General features: G+C 31.5%; 1 protein-coding gene across 6 annotated transcripts in view; it reads right to left on the bottom strand.

Moving 5' to 3' along the window:
- Window positions 1-451: 451 nt before the first annotated feature.
- The window catches only part of LOC117314957 (disintegrin and metalloproteinase domain-containing protein 10-like), a 63297-nt gene continuing 51187 nt past the window's right edge, over window positions 452-12561 (bottom strand). For 2 of the 6 annotated variants that reach the window (XM_033869061.1, XM_033869067.1), the window contains one exon: window positions 452-8271. In XM_033869061.1, coding sequence (XP_033724952.1) covers window positions 8155-8271 — 117 coding nt within the window. In that variant the 3' untranslated portion in view covers window positions 452-8154. Of the gene's footprint in view, window positions 8272-10406; window positions 10448-11083; window positions 11117-12561 lie in introns of those variants that run through there. The other 4 variants (XM_033869065.1, XM_033869064.1, XM_033869066.1 and 1 more) reach the window with 4 other exon arrangements.

The following is a 12561-nucleotide window of genomic DNA, read 5'->3' as shown; positions in this document are numbered from 1 at the left end:
AATGTCAATGATCATGTATAGAAGTTATCGGAGCCAAATGTGACTTACAATGCCTTCTATAATTACTAATTACTATAAATCACCGAATCGTCATATTGCAGATAGCAACTGAAGAGAGGAAACTGAACGAACTCCTTAGATTGAAGGAAGGCATGGATAATTATAAGAACTAAGCTGGCCTCCAATAAAATTCAAAGACACGTGGACAATATGAAAACATGTCTTGCTGAAGCTATCAAGGATCCGAAGACAGTTTTCGGGGCCACTGCTGTCGTACTTGGGTTCATGCGGTCGTATGCCGTTCGGGCTTCCTTTCACCATAGGATATTCTGTTATCGAGGAAATCCTGATGTTGTGTGAATTTTGTGCTAAGAAGACATCCAAGGTAAATGTAATTGAACAAGCAGCTTGAGAGAGACTAAAACAAAATAAAAAAAACCAACACAATGGCTAGAACTTGTCAGATCTGTATTACGGACCAACTCGTGTACAGTGTGCGGAAATCATCACATCATTTACAATAAAACCAGGCAATAGTCTTAGCAGGAATGAAATAATTGTCGCCAATGAAAAAGAAGGTCAAGATCACATAACATTTGAACAAACAAAATACACTCAGCCGTCCTTTATCAAAATATGTTTCCAACACTAATATCGCCTCTTCCATTAACAAAAGTTATACAACAGATAATATCACCTTTCTGAGTGTAGGTGTCGCTAGTCATATAAAAACGTGACCTTGACCTTTGCCAGGATAATATGTACACATGCCTTACAGATTGGTAGGCCATCAAGGATGTTTCAACTGTCAATTAATAACACAAGTTAACAGGTAAAGATCACCCTTCAGAACTTTCGTGTTGCATTTGTTCACAGTTCCACAAAATATGACAAACACCAACTTGCTTAGAATTGATTCAGTGAATAACATTTTATTAAATCTGCAAAAAAAAAAAAAAATCATAAACCAGAATTTGGAGCTACTGTAGGTTTCTTGTAAGTTTCCAAGCTCTTTTCTTCCTATAACAAAAGCATTGCAATTTGTATGATCTATATGAATTAGCAGGGTTGTTTCATAGTGAATCCAGAACATAGGTCGATTTTGTTTTCGTGGAAAAAATAATATGTGACGACCTAAGGCTATAATTGTATAAAATCTCATTATAACACTATCCCAAATAGTTCAGTGAAATCAATGCAAAAATATGAAATTATATATTATTATCACATGTAAATTTCCCTTTTATTTCACTTCAGAGAGACTCCAGTTAATAAAGCAGAAAATGAATCATATAGTAGACCAGGCCTCCGTAAAGCTAACTTTGATAATAATCTGATTGCTGTCATAAGTATTAAGCAGTTTCGGGTTAGTTCGTCTCTAATGAAAATGAAAATATAACCGATATTACATATAACTGATTATTAATGACAATTCCACTCAAACTTGATTTCTCAGTTTTATCCGGCATATTAACATAAATAATGCTTTGTTCTTGCCGATTTCATCAGTAAGCCTATTTTTCTTAGAAATATAAAATGTGAAATGAAATTGTGACAGTAGACATTAAATTATCTCTTGTGAATTAAAATATTTAAAACTTGTATTAGAAACGAAGCATAAAATTTGTTATTCATATTGAACGTCTTGTGTTTGTAAATACATCTTGGATATACATGAAAATGACAGCATTTCATAAAGTCAATGTTTTCACAAAATTGAAGTTTGTAAGTACGGTGTTAAATGGTGTGTTCTGAATGTGGATATACGCAATGCAGACCATTACTCTGAATCACATGTTGCTTTGAGCACAATCACGAAAACAGCCAAATTAACATAGCTGATCAACGTACCGTAATTGGAGGTACACGAGTGATATTGGCGCCCACCATTAAAAGTTCTCTATTGGTTCTTTGCGAGATTGATCTTTCTCTTCTAAAGTTACATGTCTGCTTACAATAATGTTATAGGAGATACAGGAAGGGTCGTGGGGTCCACCATTAAATGTTCTCTTTTGGGGTTTTTTTTGGGTGAGATTGATTTTTTTTTCTAAACTACATGTCTGATTACAATGTTATAAAAGTTCTTTGTGAGATTGACCTTTCTCGAAATTCTGTCCTCTTTTCTTCATACTTACCTCTTAACATATATATAAAAAATATACTGTGCTTCAGTTTGTTTTTTTCAGTCTCACTATTGAACATGTATAACTAGTGACAAAGAAGAAGCTACAACTTATGGCATTTGAAATAGTCAGGGATTCATTCCACAGAAGTGGTGAGTTCACAACTAGGGACCTATATGAATAAAATTCGAGAAAGATCCATTCAGTATTTCCGAGAAATAGCAGTAATAAACTTTCAAAATTCAAAATGGGCGCCTGTCGAAATATGGGCCATGGACGAATTTGAATAGCAAACCATGTGATGAGTTAAAAACCCATGTAATTTGCGCAGTTACTTTTTGAGTTGAAAAAACTGGAAAGAAATTTCCATCTTTATATTTTACCACATAGAATGTTTTAGACAATATCCAAGAGGTCCCAAAATTGGCGCATGAATACGAAACAATAATTTTTTGTAAGTGTCATTTTCACCGAATCTCTGCCAATAATTGGGAAAAATCAATTCCAAAAGCTCCCGCTCTATAGCCCCAATGCTGTCTGTAGAATCATCTATTTTCTATAACCTCCAATTATATAGTTTTCCAACAGGATAATAATTTCATGATTATTTGCTTTCATTGTCTACCTACAAGATTCAATGAATCCCACTTTGAGGAGATTAAACTGGTGATTTTGTACAGACATTATACAGAGGTAGTTACTGTTACCTGTGTCGGACGTTAATGCTGGTTTTAGTTATTGAGACATTTGGTAGTAAGTATCCTTATAGTGTTTAGGATCTTCTGGGTGAATGTATCATTAGTCACGGTTTAGTAATAGTGAAGGGTGGGGGTCGGGATCAGTTCAAACTAGCATTTTATCGGAGAGAAATTGTATTCAGTTGGATGAATGCGTCGGATTAATGTTGTGCGAGGACCATACAACAAGTTAATTAGTCATTGTTTTAGTAGGAGATTTGGATTAAAAACAAATTGACTGGTTTGTGGAATGTGATTTCAAGTGTGTATTTGGGGTATTGAGAGTGTGTTAAAGAGTGTGTATTTGGTGTATGGAGAGTTTGTTAAGTAGTGTGTATTTGATGTGTTGAGAGAAAAGTCACCAAATCCATCCCATAAAGAATGTAAACATTTATCTCCCTTATGGCACAGTGTAAAGATGGCCACTTGTTTTTGTGTCAAGAAAACAATGATATAAAAATTAATCGATATCATTATTTTTGGATCTTTTGAAAATCAACATGTCAGAAAAAATACACTTGAATTTACTACATGTTACATTTCAAATTTAACGCCAACATGTTTTTCATGGTAACAAGGATGTGCAAAATTAGGAAAAGCTATTTCTCAAAAAAACATATTCAAATACACACATTTATCAATGAACAAAAAAGTTGCTGTAAATGAAAGAAGTATGCTGAAAAATATAGGTGTGCATTAAAACGTTGTTTGCATAAAATATCCCGAAATAATGAAATAAACAGAGATCTGTAACTAAGCAACCCTGTTAAACAGTACCATAGTAACATAAAGCATATACACACTTAAGTTATCTCCCTTGTAAGCCTTCATAAATTATCTCCGTCAACATTCTATATAAACACAAATTTATATCGTAATGACTAAAATTTGAAAATGGGGGTTATGTACATGAACACATGAATATCCAAATATTGAAATTAATTTACTCATGAATATATGCATGCAAATATGAATTAATTCAATTCATGAATATGCAAATATTTGAATTCACAAATGAATATGCAAATATTTGAATTAATTCAATAATAAATATGCAAATATTTGAATTAATTTAGTAAGCAGCATTACTCATCTTTATGTCACAGATGATTAAAAAATCTGAAATATACAAGTATAATGATAAATCTATAAAAATACATTTACAAACTGATGATTTTTCACATGAAGTATGTAAATTTTCGCAATAAAACATCCACTTAATTTATAAAGTACATACATTTTAAGCTCTCTCAAAAGACTTGTGTCACGTGATTCTTATCACACTCAGAATTCTCACAGTAAGATTCTACAAAGCTAGGACAGGGACTGTTAGAAATATATGGTCAATACAATCAGGAAAAAATGTACACCAAGATTACGTGAAACATAAAGGTCAAAATATTTCTCAAGCAAATGCAATGTATGGAAAATATAAAATGATTTGCCTCAAATGAACATATTCCAGGTAATAGCAAAAGAGGTTGTTTTATCCAGGTAAATAATCAGACCTTCCATAAATAATAGCTAAGCTACATGAGTATGTACAGTATGACTGTCAATAACGATGAACCAAGGTATAAAAACAATTAAAACCTTCGATATAATACTTCATCATTCACGGCCACATAAACTCACGATCCGCTACAACCAAAATTGACTAATTATCCTTTACTCCCCTCACCACCACATCAAACGTAGGTCCAGCTTCCCCTTAACAATCATATCTGTGTCCCTCAAGATGGATTTAATTTTTTAAACTTTAGTTGTTGTTTTTTTTGTTTATTAAGGGGTTAAACATCCTTCCAACAACCACTGTCATTTGAAAACGGGTGTCAAAGAGACACCAACAGCCAGGGTCATCTGAGGATGGGTGTCAAGGAGACACCTGTAATTTCAGAATCTTATTTCTAAAACGATAATCACAATGCCTACGACGCCAATCTATGACAATGGTAACCTAAAACAATCTGAGGTCATTTCTCTTTTTTATTACATTTCCTCCTGCAGGTGACTGTAAAAGCTCTAGGGGTTATGACGGTTTCTGTTATTACAGGTGTTTCTAACAACTGTCCTCACACTGATAAAAGTGTAGCTAAAGGATAACTTCTAATATCTTAAAATGGTGTACGCATACTTTATCATTAAGGGTTTCCATACAGAAAACAGGACCCCTCTTAATGTCACATTTCTCTTTGTATCACATTTCCTCCTACACGTGATATTAAAAGGAATTATCACATTTCAAAATCAGGCACATTCAAAATCAAATGATGTATTATTCCTTCCTGTGTAAATTACATCAAAATTTGTGCTATTAAAATTCACTAACAACATAAAGCATGTGCCCCAGTCCAATATCAACATAATCATCTTAAAATTTATTTCAAATACTGCAGTTTTTCAAAACACTTCTGTACAAGGTAATTATATTCATAAATGTCCTGGGTTTTTAAATAGCAATTGAAAAATAAAATGGTAAAATTATCTCTTCTCTGCCAGCAGGAAAATTATACAAATTTGACCATATATTCCTAAATCAGCCAATTGGTTGATGAAGTATAACAATAAATTGTAATTCTCTCTCCCTTGTACATATAGCTGCTCTTGTCACAACAAACAGACAGAACTACATCGTGATAATAATATTTTTCTAATCAAGGTAATTTCTTCAAATTATTTTATAACATATACTCTTTCATATAATTTTTTTTACTTTCACAGAAAAACATACTCCACTTTTATATATCTAAAATACAAATTAACTCTCATGAAAATAAACATAAACTCTACTTATATAAATAACCACCACCTTCATGGCTAGGTTATCTCCCCTCTCGTAGCTAGGTTATCTCCCTTCTCGTAGCTAGATAATCTCCATTCTCGTAGCTAGATTATCTCCCTTCTCGTAGCTAGATTATCTCCATTCTCATAGGTAGATTATCTCCCTTCTCGTAGCTAGGTTATCTCCCTTCTCATAGCTAGATTATCTCCCTTCTCATAGCTAGATTATCTCCCTTTTCAAAGCTTTAGTATCTAACCTTTAATAGCTAGATTATCCCAACAGTCATAGCTAGAATACCTCCCCTTTCTGATTTACAATAATTCCTCCTTAAAACCGTTTTCAGATTGAGATTACCTCCCCTTTCATATGTGGATTACATCCCCTTTCATATGTGGATTACCTCCCCTTTCATATCTAGATTGTGTCCCCTATCAGATCACATTGATGACTCTCCTATCAGATCTAAACACAAATTGTTTCCATTTTCATAATTATATTGAGGTTGCAATATTATGAATGACTATGTTCAACAAGATAACTAATGATATATATTTCATACTAGAGAATGTATTATCCAACATTAATTTGCACCAGCTCCATATTCTCAAAATGGTCTCAATCGTATTTATTTTTTTTCAAAACAATGCTAGAAAATTCAGGACCATTGAAAACTTTTCTTTTTAAATTTAAAATTATTTAAAATTAAACTGTCTTTACCCTGAAGTTGATAACTAAAACTTTTTTGATTTCAATTAAGATAATTCTGACTAGACAAAACTTAAATGAAAATATAAACAGACTATAATAATGTTTTAACATGGAAAATAAATGTAAAAGAAACAAGATTAGAGAGGAAAATGTGATAATGCTCATTGCAACATTTGATAGACCATGTTCAAAATCTCATTTCAGAATAAAACAAAAAACAGGAGAAACAATGATAACATTTTTGTAAAACTTTAAAAATCGCTTAATTTTATAATCATTAAATGGATAACTATATACTCTTTTAACGATATAATTCTTATGACATTCCACTAAATACCAAAATTCAACTTTTTTTAAAATTAATTTACCGATTTGAATGATGATTATTATAGCAAATCCTTCCATCCACATTTTCACAATGGTTCAGTTTAGACAACAGTTCACTCCAGACAATGCCGTGAGGCCTTGAGATATTGCTCTAGTAAGTGGGAGTCTTGCACTTAATTTCAGAACTTAAATTTCACTAAAAATATAAATGTTACGAAACTGTTACTGATAAATAACGAAAAGGGATTGTTATAAACAATATATGCTTTACTGTCATATTAAAAATGTATACAGTATGGGGGGTAACATCACTGTACCATGTACCTCTCTGTCTGTCTGTCTGTCTCTCACTCTCTTTTCTCTCTCGTGTTTCAAAGAAATTGATGAATCTCTCTCTCTCTCTCATGAGTTTGTCTCAAAGAATTCAATGAATCCATCTATCTCTCTCTCATGTGTTTCTCTCAAAGAATTCAATGTATCACGAATTCAATGTATCACTTTCTCTCACTTATGATAAAAGTAAGCAAAAATAACTTCAAATTTACCTTGAAAAGTCCTACACATAATTACTTTTAATTGTGGTTGACCCACTTTTAGCTGAATACAAGGTTTTAGCTGAATACAAGGTATGACAAATATTCTAAGGGTGTATGCTTCCATCTGAATTGTACATAAACATCACTTATCTCCCTTAAAATGTTAGAATCTATCGTAGATGTAAATTGCCACAGAAAAGTAACATAGAGCATTAGGTATTGACTAAAACAATCACATGATGTCACATGTTCATCTTATACACATTTTTTTTCTTCAAAATAAAATATTACCACTATTGAGATATTTTGTACATTACAAAAGAAAGTTGTAATTTTTTGGAGCACTGATTTACCTTTTACCAACTGAGGAGAGAAGGATCTCGGGTGTTAAGCTTTCACAATTTGTTGAATCGTTCATCAACAGAACATAAATGTCAGTATTACAGAATTTTACCGGATCTAAGAAGAATCTCAACAGTGAATACAGAATATCTTAATTTTGATAGAGCAGAAATCAAGATTTCGGAGTTTCAACTCTTTACAAAATTCCCAAAACAATAATATCACAAAATATCTCAATTGGTTTCAACTCTATATCAGTCAATCAAATTATAAGTTACATGCTAAACAAAGAATACGCTTCTTCCTCAACCAATGAAAAAACGTGTTACATACTTCCTCATCAACCATTCAAAATCACTGTCTCATGACTGTTCTCATTCACTCGAAACTTATGTTACACATTTCCACTTCAGTCAATGAAAAAGATAAATTATAGTTTCTTGATCAATCTCCATTAACAAATCACAAAATAAATGTCACATATCCTCAGTCATCTAGCTTTACATCTTCTCTTCTTCAGCCAATGAGAACTACTATTACAAGTTTCTTCATCAGCCAATCAAAAATCTTCACAGAATGGTTATTATTAAAGATTAGGGTCACACTTTCCTCTCATTGGCCTTGGCTTTTTTGTTCTTCTTTTCTTCAGGACGATGTCCCCTCTTGGGGCCGCCCCCTGTTGCTGAATATGGGGGAGGGGGTCCCTGGGGTGGTGCCTGTAGAAAAATATTAATTTCAATACTTAAATATTAAATACTAATAAAAACATTGTACTCAAAATTGAAAATTCTGACTGAAATTATCTGATTTTCTTATTTTCGAAAATGTGTAAAAATCAAATCTTTGACAACAAATAGTGTGGTCAGTGATAATAATAATTAACAACATGCCAAACAACAACAGAAATAAATAAAATTTAAAAGATTTTTACGCTATTCCTTTTGTCTTACCTATGTCCCAGAGTTATCTCCCTTTATACATTAATATGCACCACAATTGTTTCTTGATATACGTTTTTATTTGATACATCTGTCTTTATACCCTTAATTGGAACTTGACTTATCTATCTTTATACCTTTGATGACATTGAATTATGCAGGTTGTCTCCCTTTATATCTTTGATTTATACTTGAATTATGCAGGTTGTCTCCCTTTATACCTTTGATTTATACTTGAATTATGCAGGTTATCTCCCTTTATAATACATTCGTACTAAAATTGCCTCCCTTTATCACTTCGATTTATACCAGAATTTTCGCCCTTTCTCATATATTTTTCTCTCAAATGTGATATTTAATCATCCATTTGGTTATGTTTCTCAATATATATATATTTATATATTGATATTTACATTATACAAAAAGTACAAAACAGTTTTTCACATTTCCACATTAACTAATGTTAGGGTCGTGTTTGCCCAGCTGATAATGTGTGGCCTTAACTTAGAAGGTGAAGTCCATGTGATCATGCAGGTGACCTAAATTCCAGATGGGGAACAGAATCCCAGGTGTCTTTGTGAAATGTGTGTGTAACCGAGTGTGCCATCCAGCAACCCCAATTTTCAGCTGAATTGATCTACTCTATCAATTTTGGGGGAATTGTAAAAGCAGGGGTGGTAGAAATTTTGGAAGTCAAAATTTAATAGTTTTTCAAGACTTTTTCCAAAAAGATTATGGGCTAAATACTGACTAAGATCGGATAGAGTTAACTCGTGAACCAAACCAAGGTAAAATTATCCGGAATTTTACAAAAAAAAAGATCGCTCTACTAATAAAGAATGTTAACATTAGGATCATCACATTTTCAACTAGAATCACATTTGATGTGAAAAAAAAACTCAAGATGAAAACTATGAAAAATACGATTTTCAGAAATTTAAGGGTTTTTTTCAAGGACTTTCATTTATTTTTACGGGGTTTTTAAAGGCTCAATGTAATTTTCAAGAGTTTTTCAAGAAACTCATCACATTTAAGAGTTTTTCAAGACGTCTAATAAGCTATAAAGGCAATGGTAGTATATCCCTTGTAATTTGTGAGATACTAATTTTCCTGGAAAATCCAAAATAAAATCTGCAGTGAATATTTGCAAGAAATTTTAATCAATATTCACTCAGAACAAATTTACAGATTTTATATATTTAGTCCTTTTTGATGACAACAAAATTAAATTATATCAGAATGTTTCAAAACCTAATGATATTAACCAAAACGTGATATTAACTGGGGTTCCCTTTATGACAATTGTTTTCTTATTGAATTTACATCCTCACAAATTACACTTGTCAAAGTAAGAGCATGTAAATGTCTGTGTCACTTTTAACAAGGAAAGTGACAAGCATAGTGTAACAAAGTCCCCCATCATTATCTCGTGAAAACTGACAAATGTCCACGTAAATAGTCGTAGATATCTAGGAAAGTTACACATTCTCCTACATCTCTATTCTAAGTTTATAAACAGTATTTGCATGCAACAGAATCAACTCAGAGACTTAAATAGCTAAATAAATCATGTAATCTATAATATTTCTTATATCAACAAATGCCTGCTCAAATTTTCTTTTTGAAAATATCTGTAAGTTTAAACTTTCCTTAATCCTTCAATTGAACAGAAGCTTCAATATTGTTTTTAATCAAAACTGTCATACAAAGCTTTTTTTTTTTTTCAATTCATGAATGTATAGCAGAAGTGAGTAATGCTATAAAACTTGGCAAAACATTATTTCATATCAGAGTATTAATATTGGTTATTTCAACAGAAATTCTTTTAAAAAAAATAATCAAACAAAAAAATTAGTTTCACATTATTCAAGCATTATCATCTGAGCAGAAAAATACACAACTAAAAAGCCTTACAAATACTATCTGAGCGATGACTTGATGGAGTTGTTTCCGTCTAGAGAGGGGCAGGATGGAAGCAAAGTCAGGCACATGCACAGTGATCAAGCATCATTCAAAATTACACAAATGCAGACATTTTAAACTGGGCTCCCCACTATGTTATCCAACCATTTTGTTTTTAATTCTATTTTTCTTTTCTTTTTTTTTCGGAAAAATAAATAGATAACCAAACAAGAGCATACATTAGCAATCATATAAAATCAATTCCAGTAAAACCGATGATATAACAAATAAATTTCCATGGATTTTCGTTTTTGGGGGGTATCTATATAGCTTGATTGTATATATCTTTTCATATCCAGCAATAATACATTTGGCTTGAAAATTTCATCATAGCAAAAAGCTGATGTTTTAATGGCGTTGCAGGGATCATTTTATCTGGAAATTTTTACAGTTACAACCATTGAAGAAAAAAAAACCCATTTCATTATTAATAAATTTGATACACATCACACTGTACAAATTTCTATTTTATACAGTTGTAATTTCAACCAATTCTTCAGAAATCTGGACTATAAAATTCACAGGAAAAGAATGAGGTAAAAATGAGAAATTTGTCCCAAATTAGAAAATAGAAAACAAAGAACAGCATGCATGGGGGAAATGGGCTGCAAAACAATACACATGCTTACAATGTCTAAATTTGGTCGGTTTTCATGGCATTCTGAAAATGATCAGGAAGTCATTAGGGATATTTCAAATCAGATCAGATATTCTAAAAAATATAAAATTAATACAATGTCCCCTGCTTATCAGTAAACAGCAAAATTTTGACGTAGTCTCTCGTTTATATACAGTAAAACCTTGATATAATGTCACTCGTTTATGTGTAAAACCTTGATATAATGTCTCTCCTGTACACATTAAAACCTTGATATAATGTCTATCGTTTATATACAGTAAAACCTCGATATAATGTCTCTCGTTTATGTGTAAAATCTTGATATAATGTCACGTTTATATACAGTAAAATATTGATATAATGTCTCTCGTTTACACAGTAAAACCTTGATATAATGTCTCTCGTTTATATACAGTAAAACCTTGATATAATGTCTCTCGTTTATAAACAGTAAAACCTTGATATAATGGCTCTCATTATACAGTAAAACCTTGATATAATGGCTCTCATTATACAGTAAAACCTTGATATAATGGCTCTCATTATACAGTAAAACCTTGATATAATGTCTCTCGTTTACACAGTAAAACCTTGATATAATGTCTCTCGTTTTTATACAGTAAAACCTTGATATAATGTCTCTCGATTATATACAGTAAAACCTTGATATAATGTCTCTCGTTTATATACAGTCAAACCTTGATATAATGTCTCTCGTTTATATACAGTAAAACCTTGATATAATGTCTATTGTTGATATACAGTAAAACCTTGATATAATGCCTCTCCTGTACACATTAAAACCTTGATATAATGTCTCTCGTTTCTATACAGTCAAACCTCGATATAATGTCTCTCGTTTTTATACAGTAAAACCTTGATATGTCTCTCGTTTATATACAGTAAAACCTTGATATAATGTCTCTCGTTTATATACAGTAAAACCTTGATATAATGTCTCTCGTTTATATACAATAAAACCTTGATATAATGTCTCTCGTTTATATACAGTAAAACCTTGATATAATGTCTCGTTTATACAGTAAAACCTTGATATAATGTCTCTCGATTATATACAGTAAAACCTTGATATACTGTCTCTCATTTATCGGTAAAACCTTGATATAATGCCTCTCCTGTACACATTAAAACCTTGATATAATGTCTCTCGTTTATATACAGTAAAACCTTGATATAATGTCTCTCATTATACAGTAAAACCTTGATATAATGTCTCTCATTATACAGTAAAACCTTGATATAATGTCTCTCATTATACAGTAAAACCTTGATATAATGTCTCTCATTATACAGTAAAACCTTGATATAATGTCTCGTTTATATACAGTAAAACCTTGATATAATGTCTCTCATTATACAGTAAAACCTTGATATAATGTCTCTCATTTATATACAATAAAACCTTGATATAATGTCTCTCATTATACAGTAAAACCTTGATATAATGTCTCTCATTATACACATAA

This window comes from Pecten maximus, chromosome 17 (assembly GCF_902652985.1).
Source record: "Pecten maximus chromosome 17, xPecMax1.1, whole genome shotgun sequence".
Taxonomy (NCBI): Eukaryota; Metazoa; Mollusca; class Bivalvia; order Pectinida; family Pectinidae; genus Pecten; species Pecten maximus.
Note: the sequence above shows the minus strand (reverse complement) of the source record. Positions and strands in the feature narration are given on the sequence as shown.